The sequence below is a fragment of the Chrysochloris asiatica genome, unplaced genomic scaffold, assembly GCF_000296735.1.
Source record: "Chrysochloris asiatica unplaced genomic scaffold, ChrAsi1.0 scaffold00007, whole genome shotgun sequence".
NCBI classification, from domain to species: Eukaryota; Metazoa; Chordata; class Mammalia; order Afrosoricida; family Chrysochloridae; genus Chrysochloris; species Chrysochloris asiatica.
The window spans coordinates 8,412,633-8,425,193 of NW_006408525.1; the positions used below are offsets into that span (position 1 = coordinate 8,412,633).

The 12,561-nt window shown below is 34.0% G+C and overlaps 1 protein-coding gene across 1 annotated transcript in view; it reads right to left on the reverse strand.

Annotated features, from left to right (window-relative positions):
• Positions 1-12,561, reverse strand: part of INTS2 (integrator complex subunit 2) — a 66,396-nt gene that overhangs the window by 27,974 nt on the left and 25,861 nt on the right. The window contains exons 12-16 of the mRNA XM_006832361.1: positions 11,893-11,961; positions 10,453-10,587; positions 9,092-9,268; positions 7,942-8,050; positions 1,022-1,126 (exon numbers count right to left, since the gene is read on the reverse strand). Coding sequence (XP_006832424.1) covers positions 1,022-1,126; positions 7,942-8,050; positions 9,092-9,268; positions 10,453-10,587; positions 11,893-11,961 — 595 coding nt within the window. The remainder of the gene's footprint in view (positions 1-1,021; positions 1,127-7,941; positions 8,051-9,091; positions 9,269-10,452; positions 10,588-11,892; positions 11,962-12,561) is intronic.

Genomic DNA, 12,561 nt, shown 5'->3' on the forward strand with positions numbered 1-12,561 from the left:
TCATAAGTAAAGATTTTGTAAAAAATTTTAACTGTCTTAAGTTTTGGAAACATCCTTCTCTGTTATTTTATGCTTTTCTGTTGATGGTTACACATCCTAGTGAAACTTTAAAATGAGGAAATGTCTCACTAATTTCTGAATTTTAGGAGATAAAGCTTGGAGAATGTTTGAATATAGAGAAGTTCCATTAAATGTATTAAAGTATAGATTGCAAACTGAGACATATCCTTCAAATGTCCTTAAATAAATCTGCCTACAAATATCAAACTGCAAAGTAACAAACTGCTATTTTCTGACTATGGGCATCTCTAATGTGAAAATGTATTCTATGAAAACAAAAAGTTTCAAAATAAAATGATACATAATAAAAAAGAAAAAAAAAGTATTTGATGAAGGAGGAAAAAAATCTTGTTAAAAAAAGTTACAGTAGACTCACACCATTGAATGTTGTTGGTATTGTTAAGGAGCTGTCAAGTCATTTCTGACTCTTGGCGACCCTGGTGATGGCTTGAGAAGCTGTAAATCTTTATAGAGAAGCAGAAAGCCTCATCGTTCTTCTATGGAGCGGCTGGAGGGTTTGAACTGCTGACCTTGAGATTAGCAGTTCAATGCTTAATCTACAGTGCTACTAGCCTTAATCTACAGTACTACTATGGAATACTATGGAGCAATTAAAAATGGAAAATAGATCTACATTATTGTTATGAGAAAATCTCCAAAATTTGTGTGCATGTATTGGGTCCAACCATACCAAAATGCTGCATTAGTAAATGAATACTTGCAATGTCATACGGTTCAACCCACAGAAAAAAGGCCTGAAAAGACACAGCCAACTGGAGATAGCAAGTGTTGTTCAGTTTTGGTTTGTTTTTGGAAGTTTGCATGGGTTGGAAGAAAAAAAATGGTGATTTAGTGAGGGAAGTAAATAGGAGGAATTTCAAACTGTCTACAACTTTGTAACATTATAAACAATACATTATCTAATTAATGTTAATGTTAAACAGTCAAAGCAAGTAAATACCTCCCAACTCCTGCTGTAGCCCTTGAGCCTGGCGAATTAGAAATTTGATAGGAATCTGGTCCATCAAAGAGGAAGAATATGATTTGGGCTTTCTTTGCATGGCAGCTGTCAATCAAAAATAAAGCATAAAATAGTAATTTTCAACCCAAATGAGAACAAAAACAACTGTCAAAGTACTTTTAATGAATTCAAGATAAAGGGTGAAGAATCACTACCAAAACAGTGAACGTAGAGGAAGAGCGAGAACGTACACACCTAAAGCCAACAGTTAGGAAATACCAAGGCAATGAAATGATATACCATAGGATGAATGTAAAGCTAATGTTCTCCCATGTAAACGATCACATAATTCACAATAAAACAGTTTAAAAAAAGATTTAGGAAATGCCCTGAAATAGAAACTAGTGGGTAGAAAACTCCTGCAGTAGTGTCCTGCACTTAAAAATACCTACAAGTGAGTCAAGACACATTTAAATAAAATAAAGACAATCAAATGCAATCTTCGTAGCATAGAGTGGCATGACATGACTCCAATGTAAGGCACAAAAGAGAAGCCTTAATCACATTATGTACTATGGCAGTGACTGGCTCTTTCCAAATTAGGCGATATGCATTTGACTTCCCTCTCTCACACCTACTTTCAGTCAGTCAACTAGTCAGTCCTTTTAATTTCTATTCTTTTTCTGCTACCCAAAATCTTGATGGGAGCAGATCACTAGCCCTTTCTTCCCCAGAGTCACTAGGTGGGTTCCAACTCACAAATATTTGTGCCACCAGGGATCCTTTGATTAGAAATAACCCCTCTTAAAATGAATAAACTAACATTCTAGTTTTCTATACCTATCTTTTTATTAACTAAGAATGTGACAGAGGTAATTTAAATCATAGTTAATTAAGAGCATAGGTTCCAGCGGTAGTTGGCCTGGGTTCAAATCCTGATTTCAACACACACTGCTTTGGAAGTTACTTAAACTTCCCTTTGCCTCAAGTGTTCTCACCTGTAAAGTAAAGATAGTAACGGTCTCTATCACGTAGAACTGTGAGGGCTTACCTGGGTTAACACGTGTAAACTACTTACTAAGTGGCTGGTATACAACAAGCACTCAATAAATAAATATTAACTAGTATTATTAAAATCTGGATTCCCCAAAATCAGTTTACGGTAAAATACCAATATTTATGTTTCTAGACCTACAACATTTAAGACAAAATCCAACACATTTTAATGATTCTATTAAAGGTTTGGCAGCCCATAAAGTGCTGCCTAACACAGCTACTTAACATCTCTGTGATATAATCACTGAAGATATTATTAATCCTTCAGTAAAAAACTAAACTACAATTATGAACGGCCTATGAAATCATTGGTTTTATATATATCAAGAACACTCACATGCCCAAATTTCCCCAAAGGGATTGTTGTTTTCAATGGTTTAAATCTAACATTTAATCTCAACTGCAACAAAACTAGAAATGTTTTTAAATATTAATAACATTGTTTCTTGTTAACTTTGTAGCATTTTAATCTTTATGAAAGTTCTCTAACTCACTTATGTAATTAGTATAAACCTGATATCAAAGTATGAAAGCTAAAAGGCTAAAAATGAAAGAGAGGGTAAAGAACAGAATGTAGGGAAATGTACTTGCTTAATTTGAAAATTTACTTGCTTAATTTGCTAAATTCACTTGCTTAAATGTAGATGGAAGAATCATTTTAAAAATAAGCAAGCAAGCAAATCAAAGCCAATACCATACCATGAACAAGTAGGGTCCACTCCAGGAATATATATAAATATATAAAGAAACCAACTAATTATATAGGTTAATGTCCAAAAAGGTATTTAATTGATAAATTAATTATTTTAAATATTATTCTAAGAATAAAATGTAGAGTTGGCTGATTAAATATTAGTGCCTTTCCTATAACCAGTGATAACTTGTTAAGAGAACACACAACACAGGTTCTGCAAATGTATGTAAACTATAAAATTATGTAAACTGCAAAATGTTATTGAAAAAGATAAATGACTTGAATCATAAAAAAAAAGAAAATGAATGAGTAAATTCACTCATTCAACAAACATTAAGTGCTTAGAATGTTCCAAGTACTTTACTAAATACTAGAAATACAGCATGAAAAACATGGACAAATAGCCTTCATGAAGCCAACATTTTTATAATTAAAAAGGGAAAAAAATGAATATTCCTAGATAGGAATACAATATTGTAAAGATGCAAATTTTCTCCAAAATAGGCAAATTTACCATAATTCTGATCAGTCTCAATATAATTCTTTTATAGTACTTAACAAACTTATTATATACTTCATATGAATGATTAAATACAATGAGAACAGGTAGAAACGTGAACAAAAACAGTAGTGGTAAAAGGCACAGGAAATGCCAGACATGAAAAAGAAAATCTAGAAACAGATACAGGTTTGTAATAATACTTGGGCATATATATTATAGCAACCTTGCAAAGCAGGTAAAAAATAATGGATTATTCACTATGCAATGTTGACAAATGAATAATTCTGAAAAAGTAAAGCTGGATCTCTATATCTATTTTAAATCAAAGTAAATTCCAGGCACATCTAAATATTAAAAATTGTTTAGTATCCTGCTTTGAAAGATTTTCCTGTAAAATTCTATAATCAACATATGAACAAATGGTTAAAATAAACACTACTGGAGAAAGTATAGGGAAATTGACATTCCTAACTTATACAAATGTTCATATGGTATAAAGATATACAAGGCAATATGCCAATTCACTTTGTAAATCTTATAACTTATATAACCTTAAGTTGTTCTACCTCTAAGAATCATACCTAAGAGGAAATAATAATCATGAGTGCTTATTAGAGTGAGTTCAAAGGATGTTCATTCTGCTCTTATTTATAAATCAGAAATAACTGAATGTCTAACAGTGAGGAATGAAGCAAGTAACAGTATACATGCATGGTGAAATATATATTAAGCATGAAAAGATTATGTTTTAGAAAATAATTTACTAAAACAGGCAAAAGTTGAAAACATATTAAGTAGAAAGAGTAAACACATTATTATGATTTCAACTTTTATAATATGTATATGCAAAGGTTAAAGACTTTTCTAGCAACGTTCTAATGGTGATTATCTGAGCAGTAGAATGATGGGTAACTTTTACTTTCTTTGTACTTTTCTCCTTTCCTCAGTTTTTTCCAGTAAACACACCTTTTATAAATGTTTTTTTATTTTCAAAACCAGCGATTCCGCAGAAAGTAATATATATGCAAATAATTAGGTAAATAAGGAAATAAATGTTAAATTCTTAACATGGTAACCCTACAATATGGTCAAAAAGAACACTGTTTTTTCAAAACTTAATTTAGCTCTGGGTTTTACAGCTTTGAAACTTCAAGCTGCTAAGGAAAAACACCTGCCAATGTTTGCTTAAAAGTTTATGCATTCTGTAAAGAGGAAGCTGAAAGAAATGCTATCAAGTGCAAAGAAATACATCAAGCTCAGGAGCGTAGAGCCAATGGCCATTAAAGTACCACAGGATGTATCCCATTCTGCTGGTAACCAAGAAAAAACATTTCACTTATGAAGGGAACTGAAGAAAGAGCCGTATTTTGTTGTAAAGTTAAGCTTGAGGAAGAATTAAGGAAGAAAGGCTTCTAGCTACTTAAAAATGGGGCTATACTTAGGACCAGATTTTTACATAAATGACATTAATTTTATTGTCTGTTAACTTCAAAAGTATGTAAAAAATAAACTGTTTTACCTAATAATAAAGCTGTCTGAAGTAATAAGAAACTTTCTATAAAAGAGTATAAAACTTCAAATGTAAAGATGTTTAATTTTTAATTGGGTAGCTCAGATCTACTATCAACATTCATGCAAGCAGCAGTAAAAAAAAAAAAAAACACATAGCACAAGACAAAAATCCGCTATAAAAAAAACCCCTCGAAAAAGTGCAAAAGAAAAAAATAACATTGAGAACTAAGGTGCACCTGCCCCAAGCCATGGTATTTTCAATTGCTTCATATGTATGTGAAAATTGGACAGTGAAACAGGAAGATCGGAGAAGAATTGGTGCATTTGAGTTATGGTGCACTGAGTTCCGGTGTTGGAGAAGAATATTAAAAGTATCACAGACTGCAGAAGAACAAACCAATCTGTGTTGGAAAAAGTACAGTCAGAATGCTCCTTAGATGCCAAGATTCCAAGACTTCGTCTCTCACACTTTGGATGGTATCAGGAGGGACCAGTCCCTGGAGAAGGACATCATGCTAGGTAAAGTGGAGGGTCAGCGAAAACCAGGAAGAAACCCACCAAGACGGACTGGTATAGTGGCAGAAGCAGTGGGTTCAAGTTTAACGTAATAGTGTGGATGGCACAGGACTCGGCAGTGTTTCATTCTGTCATTCCAGAATCAATTCAATGGCACCTAACAACAAATCCATATAATATATATGTATATGTTCCTGAGGAGCGGCTGGTGGGTTTGAAACACCAAATGTGTTGTTAGCAGTCCATAAGGTGTAACACTGTAGGATAAGCACTGGGCTTCTAACCATAAGGTCAGTCATTCAAACTCACAAGCCACTCCTCGGAAACCTAATCCAGGGTCGCTATGAGTTGAAACCGAATAGCTGGAACTTAACAACAAACCTTTTTTTTATGGCTATGATATGCTAATACTTGGCTCCATCTTAAATTTCAGAATTCCAAATCTGAGCTTCGGTAGCTACCTGTGGCTGCGATAAGATTTACCATAATGACTAAAACCACAGAGCTAATAGGGTGCTTAAATCTACAACACACTGCTGTAGATAGATGTATTTTAAACAATAGTTTGTTTTCTTGGTCTCTGGAAGAGCAAAATTCTCTCAAGACGGGGCATACTTCTACAATTAACATTCCTTTCCAAGGTGAGAAACTAAAGAAAAAAAATCTAAACCAGAAGAAACATTTCTCAAAAAATGGCCAATCCCTCTATTTGTTCTCTACATTTCTTCTCCTCTTTCCCATCAAGGACACCATTCCAGAATTCTCCCCTCTCCTATGTCAATTTTTCTTGCTCTACTAGATTATTCCCAATAGCATGCAAGAATCTTTCCCATCTATTTTTTAAAAGCCCCTCCTGACTTCACTTTCCTTTCTATTTACCTCTCCTTCCCTTTACAGTTCCTCAAAAAAAACCTATCTCTACTTGTCAAGGAGCTCTGGTAACGTAGTGGTTACGAATCAGGCTGCGATCCACAAGGTCAGCAGCTTGAAACTACCAGCTGTTCCGTGGGAGAAAGATGAGGCTTTCTGCTCCCGTAAAGATTTACAGCCTCAGAAACCCTGTGCAGGGTCGCTGTGAGTCGGAACCGACTCCATGGCACACAGCCACCACCACCACTTGTCATGGAGTGAACTGTGTCCAGCCAAAATATGTGTCAATTTGGCTGTTCTCATCGGCAATTATGCAATGATGTCATCTGACAGATATGCAATGATGTAATCACTCTCCGTTATGTGGTCTGATGTGTCACTGGGAATTTACATAATCTCTGAAAGCCCTTCTAGTTCTAGTATTTCTGAGTAGCTTGTTAATTCTGCATGGTATATACACAAGAGATGCTGCTGGTAAGTGCTGCACATTGGTTCTAACTCATAGTGACCCTAAATAGGGTTTCTGACGAGCAGCTGGTGGGTTTGAACCACTGACCTTGTGGCAGTCCAATGCTTATCATTTAGTGCTGTAATATTTCCTAAACTAAAAAAAAATGTTTTTAATTGCTAAGCATTTAGTTAATAAAAATAAAAAACTAATGTTGTATCTGGCTCATCTGCTACAGTATCAAAGATCTGGGTTATTCTTCAGAACCCCTCCTAGTAACTCAGTCCTTTATTATCTATTAATCACAAGTATTATATTCTTTAACAGAATTCAATTTCTAAATTTAAATACAAGTGGGAGACTATTACATAATGCTTATTTTATTCCATATTTTTCCTAAAATGACAGAAACTACAATTTTGGTTATTACAATTATGGTATAATTCTAACAATTATTGTTAGGAAAGAAAACAGCTATTAAATACACAATATGGTTAAAAAAACAATCTTTCAGGTTAAAAATTTTTTTTAAAAAAAGAAACTGATCTGCCAATCACTAAAAAATGACTTTAATTTAATCTACCATTTTTCAAATAGCAAACTCACTCAGTTGTGACTAAACAACGAGAACCTTAGAAAAACTTTCCCTGCCTCACTCTCATAGGCTTAACGCCTACAGTGTATTAAATGACGCTTTTCAAGTATTAAAAATAAATTGAAAACATTCCCTAGTGAGTCTAAATCTAGTATCTTTTTTTAATATAGGAAAACTTATTACTCTGTGCTGACATCTTGCATACTAAATCTGACCTTCTGATATATGAAGTAGCCAAGTGTGAAAACCCAGTTCAGTGTTAATTTTAACAACAAAATGTAACTCTTACAGTTTTTGCTATTGCTTCTGATTAGCTTGATATTCTTTACACTAACAGCGAGTAGACAGGGCAAAAACTGAAATCAAACAACCACAAACAACAACAAAATTCATTTATATCACCTTAGGTTTATCTTTTAACTTGTATTTATTTACTTTCTATAAGTAAGTTCACCAGAATTGTTCAAATACAGGCAATTCAGTTATCTATTCATTTAAGCAGCTAAAAGGAGGACTGAGGTATAGGGTGTGACTATGTGCCCATTCCCACATGTATATGTACATCATAGAAGACACACCAACATGAATATAAAGGATATAAAATGATGCTGGAGCTTGTTAGAATGTTTGACCTTATTTTCTTATGTAACACCTTGGAAAATAACAAAATAGAAGGAAATACAATGAACTAACGCGAGTACCATTTCACTATGCACAACATGCTTACCTAAAGACTTTGTGTTTGCTAGGAGAGCTTCTTCATAAGACAGCACATAGTAGAGCACCAAAAGCTGTGTAGTGATACTGAAACGTTGATTAAGGCGAAGGCTGTCACCCTGGAGGTAATGTTATAAACACTTTAAAACACCGTCAAATGGCATGACTGCTTTTTTGACAGGAAAAACATTTAAAAGAGACCACGCTGTGTGAATGCTTCCAACAAGAGATAAAATGGGGAGAAATGTTGCTATGTCTGCATTAAACTTAGGGACAATTTGAAGCTTAAATGAAATTTGAGATGGATGGCATGGAAGAAGAAAGGCAACATATTTAACTGGTTTTAAAGATATAAAAAGACTTCAACTGTTACTCAATAGCAATTCCCTACATAAGCTTACTTCTGAAAGGTTTAAAGGAATGTAAGGTATTACCTGAAACTGTCATGAAGAAAATCACTCCTAGAAGAGGTATTTCATATTTAATTAGGTTATTGTTGCTGTGTGCCACTGAGTCAATTCCAACTCATAGTGACCCTGAGTAAAATAGCTGAAAGCAGCAGGTGGTTTGAATTGCGAACCTTGCAGTTACCAGCCCAGTGCTTATCCAATGCGCCACACCAGGACCCTATTTAACTATGTTGTTGTTGTTGTTAAGTGCCGTTGAGCAGGTTCCGACTCACAGTGCCCTGTATAAGGTTTCCAAGGAGCAGCTTGTGGTTCGCAGTCCAATGCTGATCCTACAGCACCACACCAGGAGTCTGTTTAACTATAGTGGTGATAAATGCAACTGTTTCTCCTATCTGATAAAATTTGGGGACATGAAGCTAGGTATGTCTTAGAATTTCAGGAACACAAACAGAGCTGTGTTGGATGTGTTAAAATGTCACACACTCTTTGCCAAACACACAAGACTCAGGGAACCCTTTAGGCTTTGAAACAGAACTTTAAAGAGACTTCCTCAAAAAGTGACTATCTGACAAACTAAGTGGAATTCATACCATTATTTTAATTTTTACAGTAGTCTAATGAAATTTAACTCTATTTTATTTCAGAACCACCAGGAAGTCCTCTAAAAGCCCCGGAAAATATATAGAATAAGTCAGAGAATAAACTCAAAGAGAAATAAGGTAATAGATGTAAAAAAAACACTTATTTTACCCCAATGACTTCTTGGAAAACGTTAAGTATCTCCTGTTCTGTAACTGGCTGGTTTGTGGCTTCAGGATTAGATTTAGATGCAGGAGTCAGTATAGAATTTATGTACACATCAATCAGAGGAAGTAACTGAGGATGGAGTGGAGTAGAGGTTTCACACAACTGTCTATAAATCCAATCCTGAAAAAAGGTTATAAGCACTGAATCAATTATGGCAATAAGAAAAAGTAAGGGAAATTATAAAAACACGTAGATTCAGTTTATGTCTCAATGAAACACATTAACTGTTCGCATTTTCAAATATAGTATCTAGTTTCACCACTGTCTTTCATTTAAAAATATGAGCTACCTTTATATCCTAAGAATACTGTCTAGTATAATATTAACTAAATGATAAATATTAAATAAAATGATAGGAAGCTTGGCTTTGTATTTTTAATCAATTAGATTTTAAATGGAGAAAACATTTTAAGCCCACATTATATCTGCATTTACAGCATCACATATGCTATGGTGGAAGACCCCACTGCTGTGAGGAATTTGGGGACAGGGATAGGTGTTCATAACAAGCACTCAGGCAGAAAATACAAGTGACTGTGACAAGCACTCGTAGGAGACTATCACCTTAAGGAGTATATTCTGAAAAATGGCAGACAGCAATGTTGGGCATACAATTGGACACTTAATTCTCATTTAGCTTAAATGAAAACTATAAAGAAGTAGAAGATACAATCTAGCTAGAAAATAATTTTAGTACATTACAAAAACAAGTATAATTGTAAATGATGGATCATGTTTGTATTGTCATTATTATCTGTAAATCAAAGAGATATGAGAAAAGATTCAAACAGATTCTTAACCTCCATGGTTTCAATCTTTTCTTAAGAGGATATTTAACTGCTTGAGAGAGCCAACTCTAATGAACTAAAAACATACCAAAAATCATATACATAGTATTAGACGTCCTTATGGCAAATCTGCAAGTGCTAAGCAGCAATTTTCCCAGCTTAGTGAACAAATTGTACAGAAAATGGTAATTAGCTTACTAAGGTTTAATGAAATAGCTATATGCTACTACTGAGAATTTGGATGGATTAGTAAAATTGTGTGTTTTGTAAAGAAATAAACAATTATAGATAATTTGTTTACAAAACAGATCTGAAATTAGATTCCTAGTTATATACAGAAACAATTATAGGGTTATCAGATGTCTGAAATTAGGTTCCTAGTTATATTATGAGCAGTAACTTCACACTATACATTTTATACATAAATCCCACAGTAACAGCCTCCAAACTGAAACAGCACTGGAGGAAAAAACATTCCCTTAGGTCGCAGCTTGAAATGTAAATTCAAGGTCATACTTTTATTGACACTTTGTGCTTAGTAAAGGAACGACTCCGGAGAAGCTGGTAAATACAATGAATGGGCAAAAACCCAGTAATGTTGGCACTCAGGTTGCTGGTGACAGGGACCCGAACTGCATGAGCTGTGACAACCTGTAAAGGAAAAATACCATTTACACATATGCTCGAGCCGAATATAAAATTATATAGGAGAGAACTGGCAAGCTGATTATCAATACTTAATACAATGTAGTCCTTAGGAATAAATGATGGAAATCAATTATCACATGTTTTCATTATTTCAGAACGAGTTAGCACACCTATTGGGATTTATAAAGGTCTCTAATTTTTTAATTTGTTTTTAAGCATAGATATGTTCAAGGTAAGTCATAAAATAACATAAATATATATACAGAGCCACTCTACCAAAAGGAAATGGTTAATGTTCAACTGTTTCAAGAAGTAGTATATGAGGTGCATCCATTGAACCTGGGGCCCCTGAACTATGAAGCACCTAGATCCAGAGGAAGACTGATGACATGAAACACTGAGAATTCCAAAGAATGCTGGGCCTAGTGATGCTGAAAGGCGACAAGGACCATTCTGCAGAACTGGTGCTCTAACTTCCAACTTCTAGCCTCCTAAACAATGGGAAAATAAATTTCCATTTGTTAAAGTCATCTCCTTGTGGTATTCCTGTACTAGCACCAGATAACTAAAACATATGCTTTATATATTTAAAGACTTTAATTGACAAATTAATCTTGTAATTAATTTAAAATTTTAGAATAGCCTCCTTCACTGAAAAGATAAAATATCCTTGGGCATATCCACAGATAAAAATGATAAGCACAAAGAGGAACATATAACTAAAAGAATAAGGAATTTAGACTCTAACTTATAAACCTGTTGGCAATGAGTCTTAACATATTAAAAGTCTAAAGAGATATCTCTATTTCAGTTCTCTCCTGAAAATACAACTGATTACCACATTGAGTGTATCAATACCTAAGAGTAGATGCTATTCACTGTCTACAAAAATATATAAACTTAAAACATGCCTTGATATGTAATAAGTGCTGGTGGTGGTGGTTACATGCCATTGAGTCAGTTGCGACTCACAGCGACACTGTATGCAGTTTCTGAGGCTGTAAATCTTTATGGGAGCAGAAAGCCTCATCTTTTCTCCCAAGGAGCAACTAGTAGATTCGAACTACTGACCTTGCGGTTAGCAGCCCACCTTGAAATCCACTATGATACCAGGGTTCCTTAAGTAATGAGTAGATTAAATAATATATTTTAAATGAATTATTTTTTACAGAAGTTTCAAAGATCAGATAAATCATAATTAGAAACTGAAAAGAAATAGAAAAAGGCCATATTATTTTCTCAAGCTGAGAAAAATACACTTTCACCGCAAAGAATGCTGTGAAACAATCTAAGAATAAAAAGAAGTACCTGCTCAGTAAAAATTTCCTGTGTGAAGATAGTCTTCATCCTGCTCAAGGAGCTTGGCTTAATTACAATCTGAAACAACCAAACAACAACAGCATGCGAAAAATTTATATATGAAGGACAATTTTCTCTGGTTAATTTACTATCTAAAATGGCCCTGCTATTATTATAAAACTAATCTTCAAATACTCTACCCTATCTATTTCAAAAGTGGCATCTCAAACCCAACATTAAAATGCTTTTATTTTCAGAAAATAAAACTAATATATAGAAGTTTTTTAATGAATGATATTTTTGGTATTTCAAGTCAGTAAAAGGAACTGGATTATTCAATAAACAGAGCTAACGTAACTATCTTTGTGTATAAGAAAAAAACATGAATACAAGGGGGCTTCAAAAAGACTGTGGGAAAAAGGAATTAAAAGATAATGGAATTTTTCCATGAACTTTTTAAGTCTCCTCACAAATATATATGTTGTTGTTAAATGCCATCAAGTCAACATATAACGTATAACATATATACATTATTGTTGCTAAGTGCTGTCGAACTGGTTCCGACTCACAGCGACCCTATACAGGGTTAACGAGGAGCAGTTGGTGGGTTTGAACTAATGTCCCTGTGATTCCCAATCCAGTGATGATACTATAGCACCACACTAGGAGGAAAAAAAA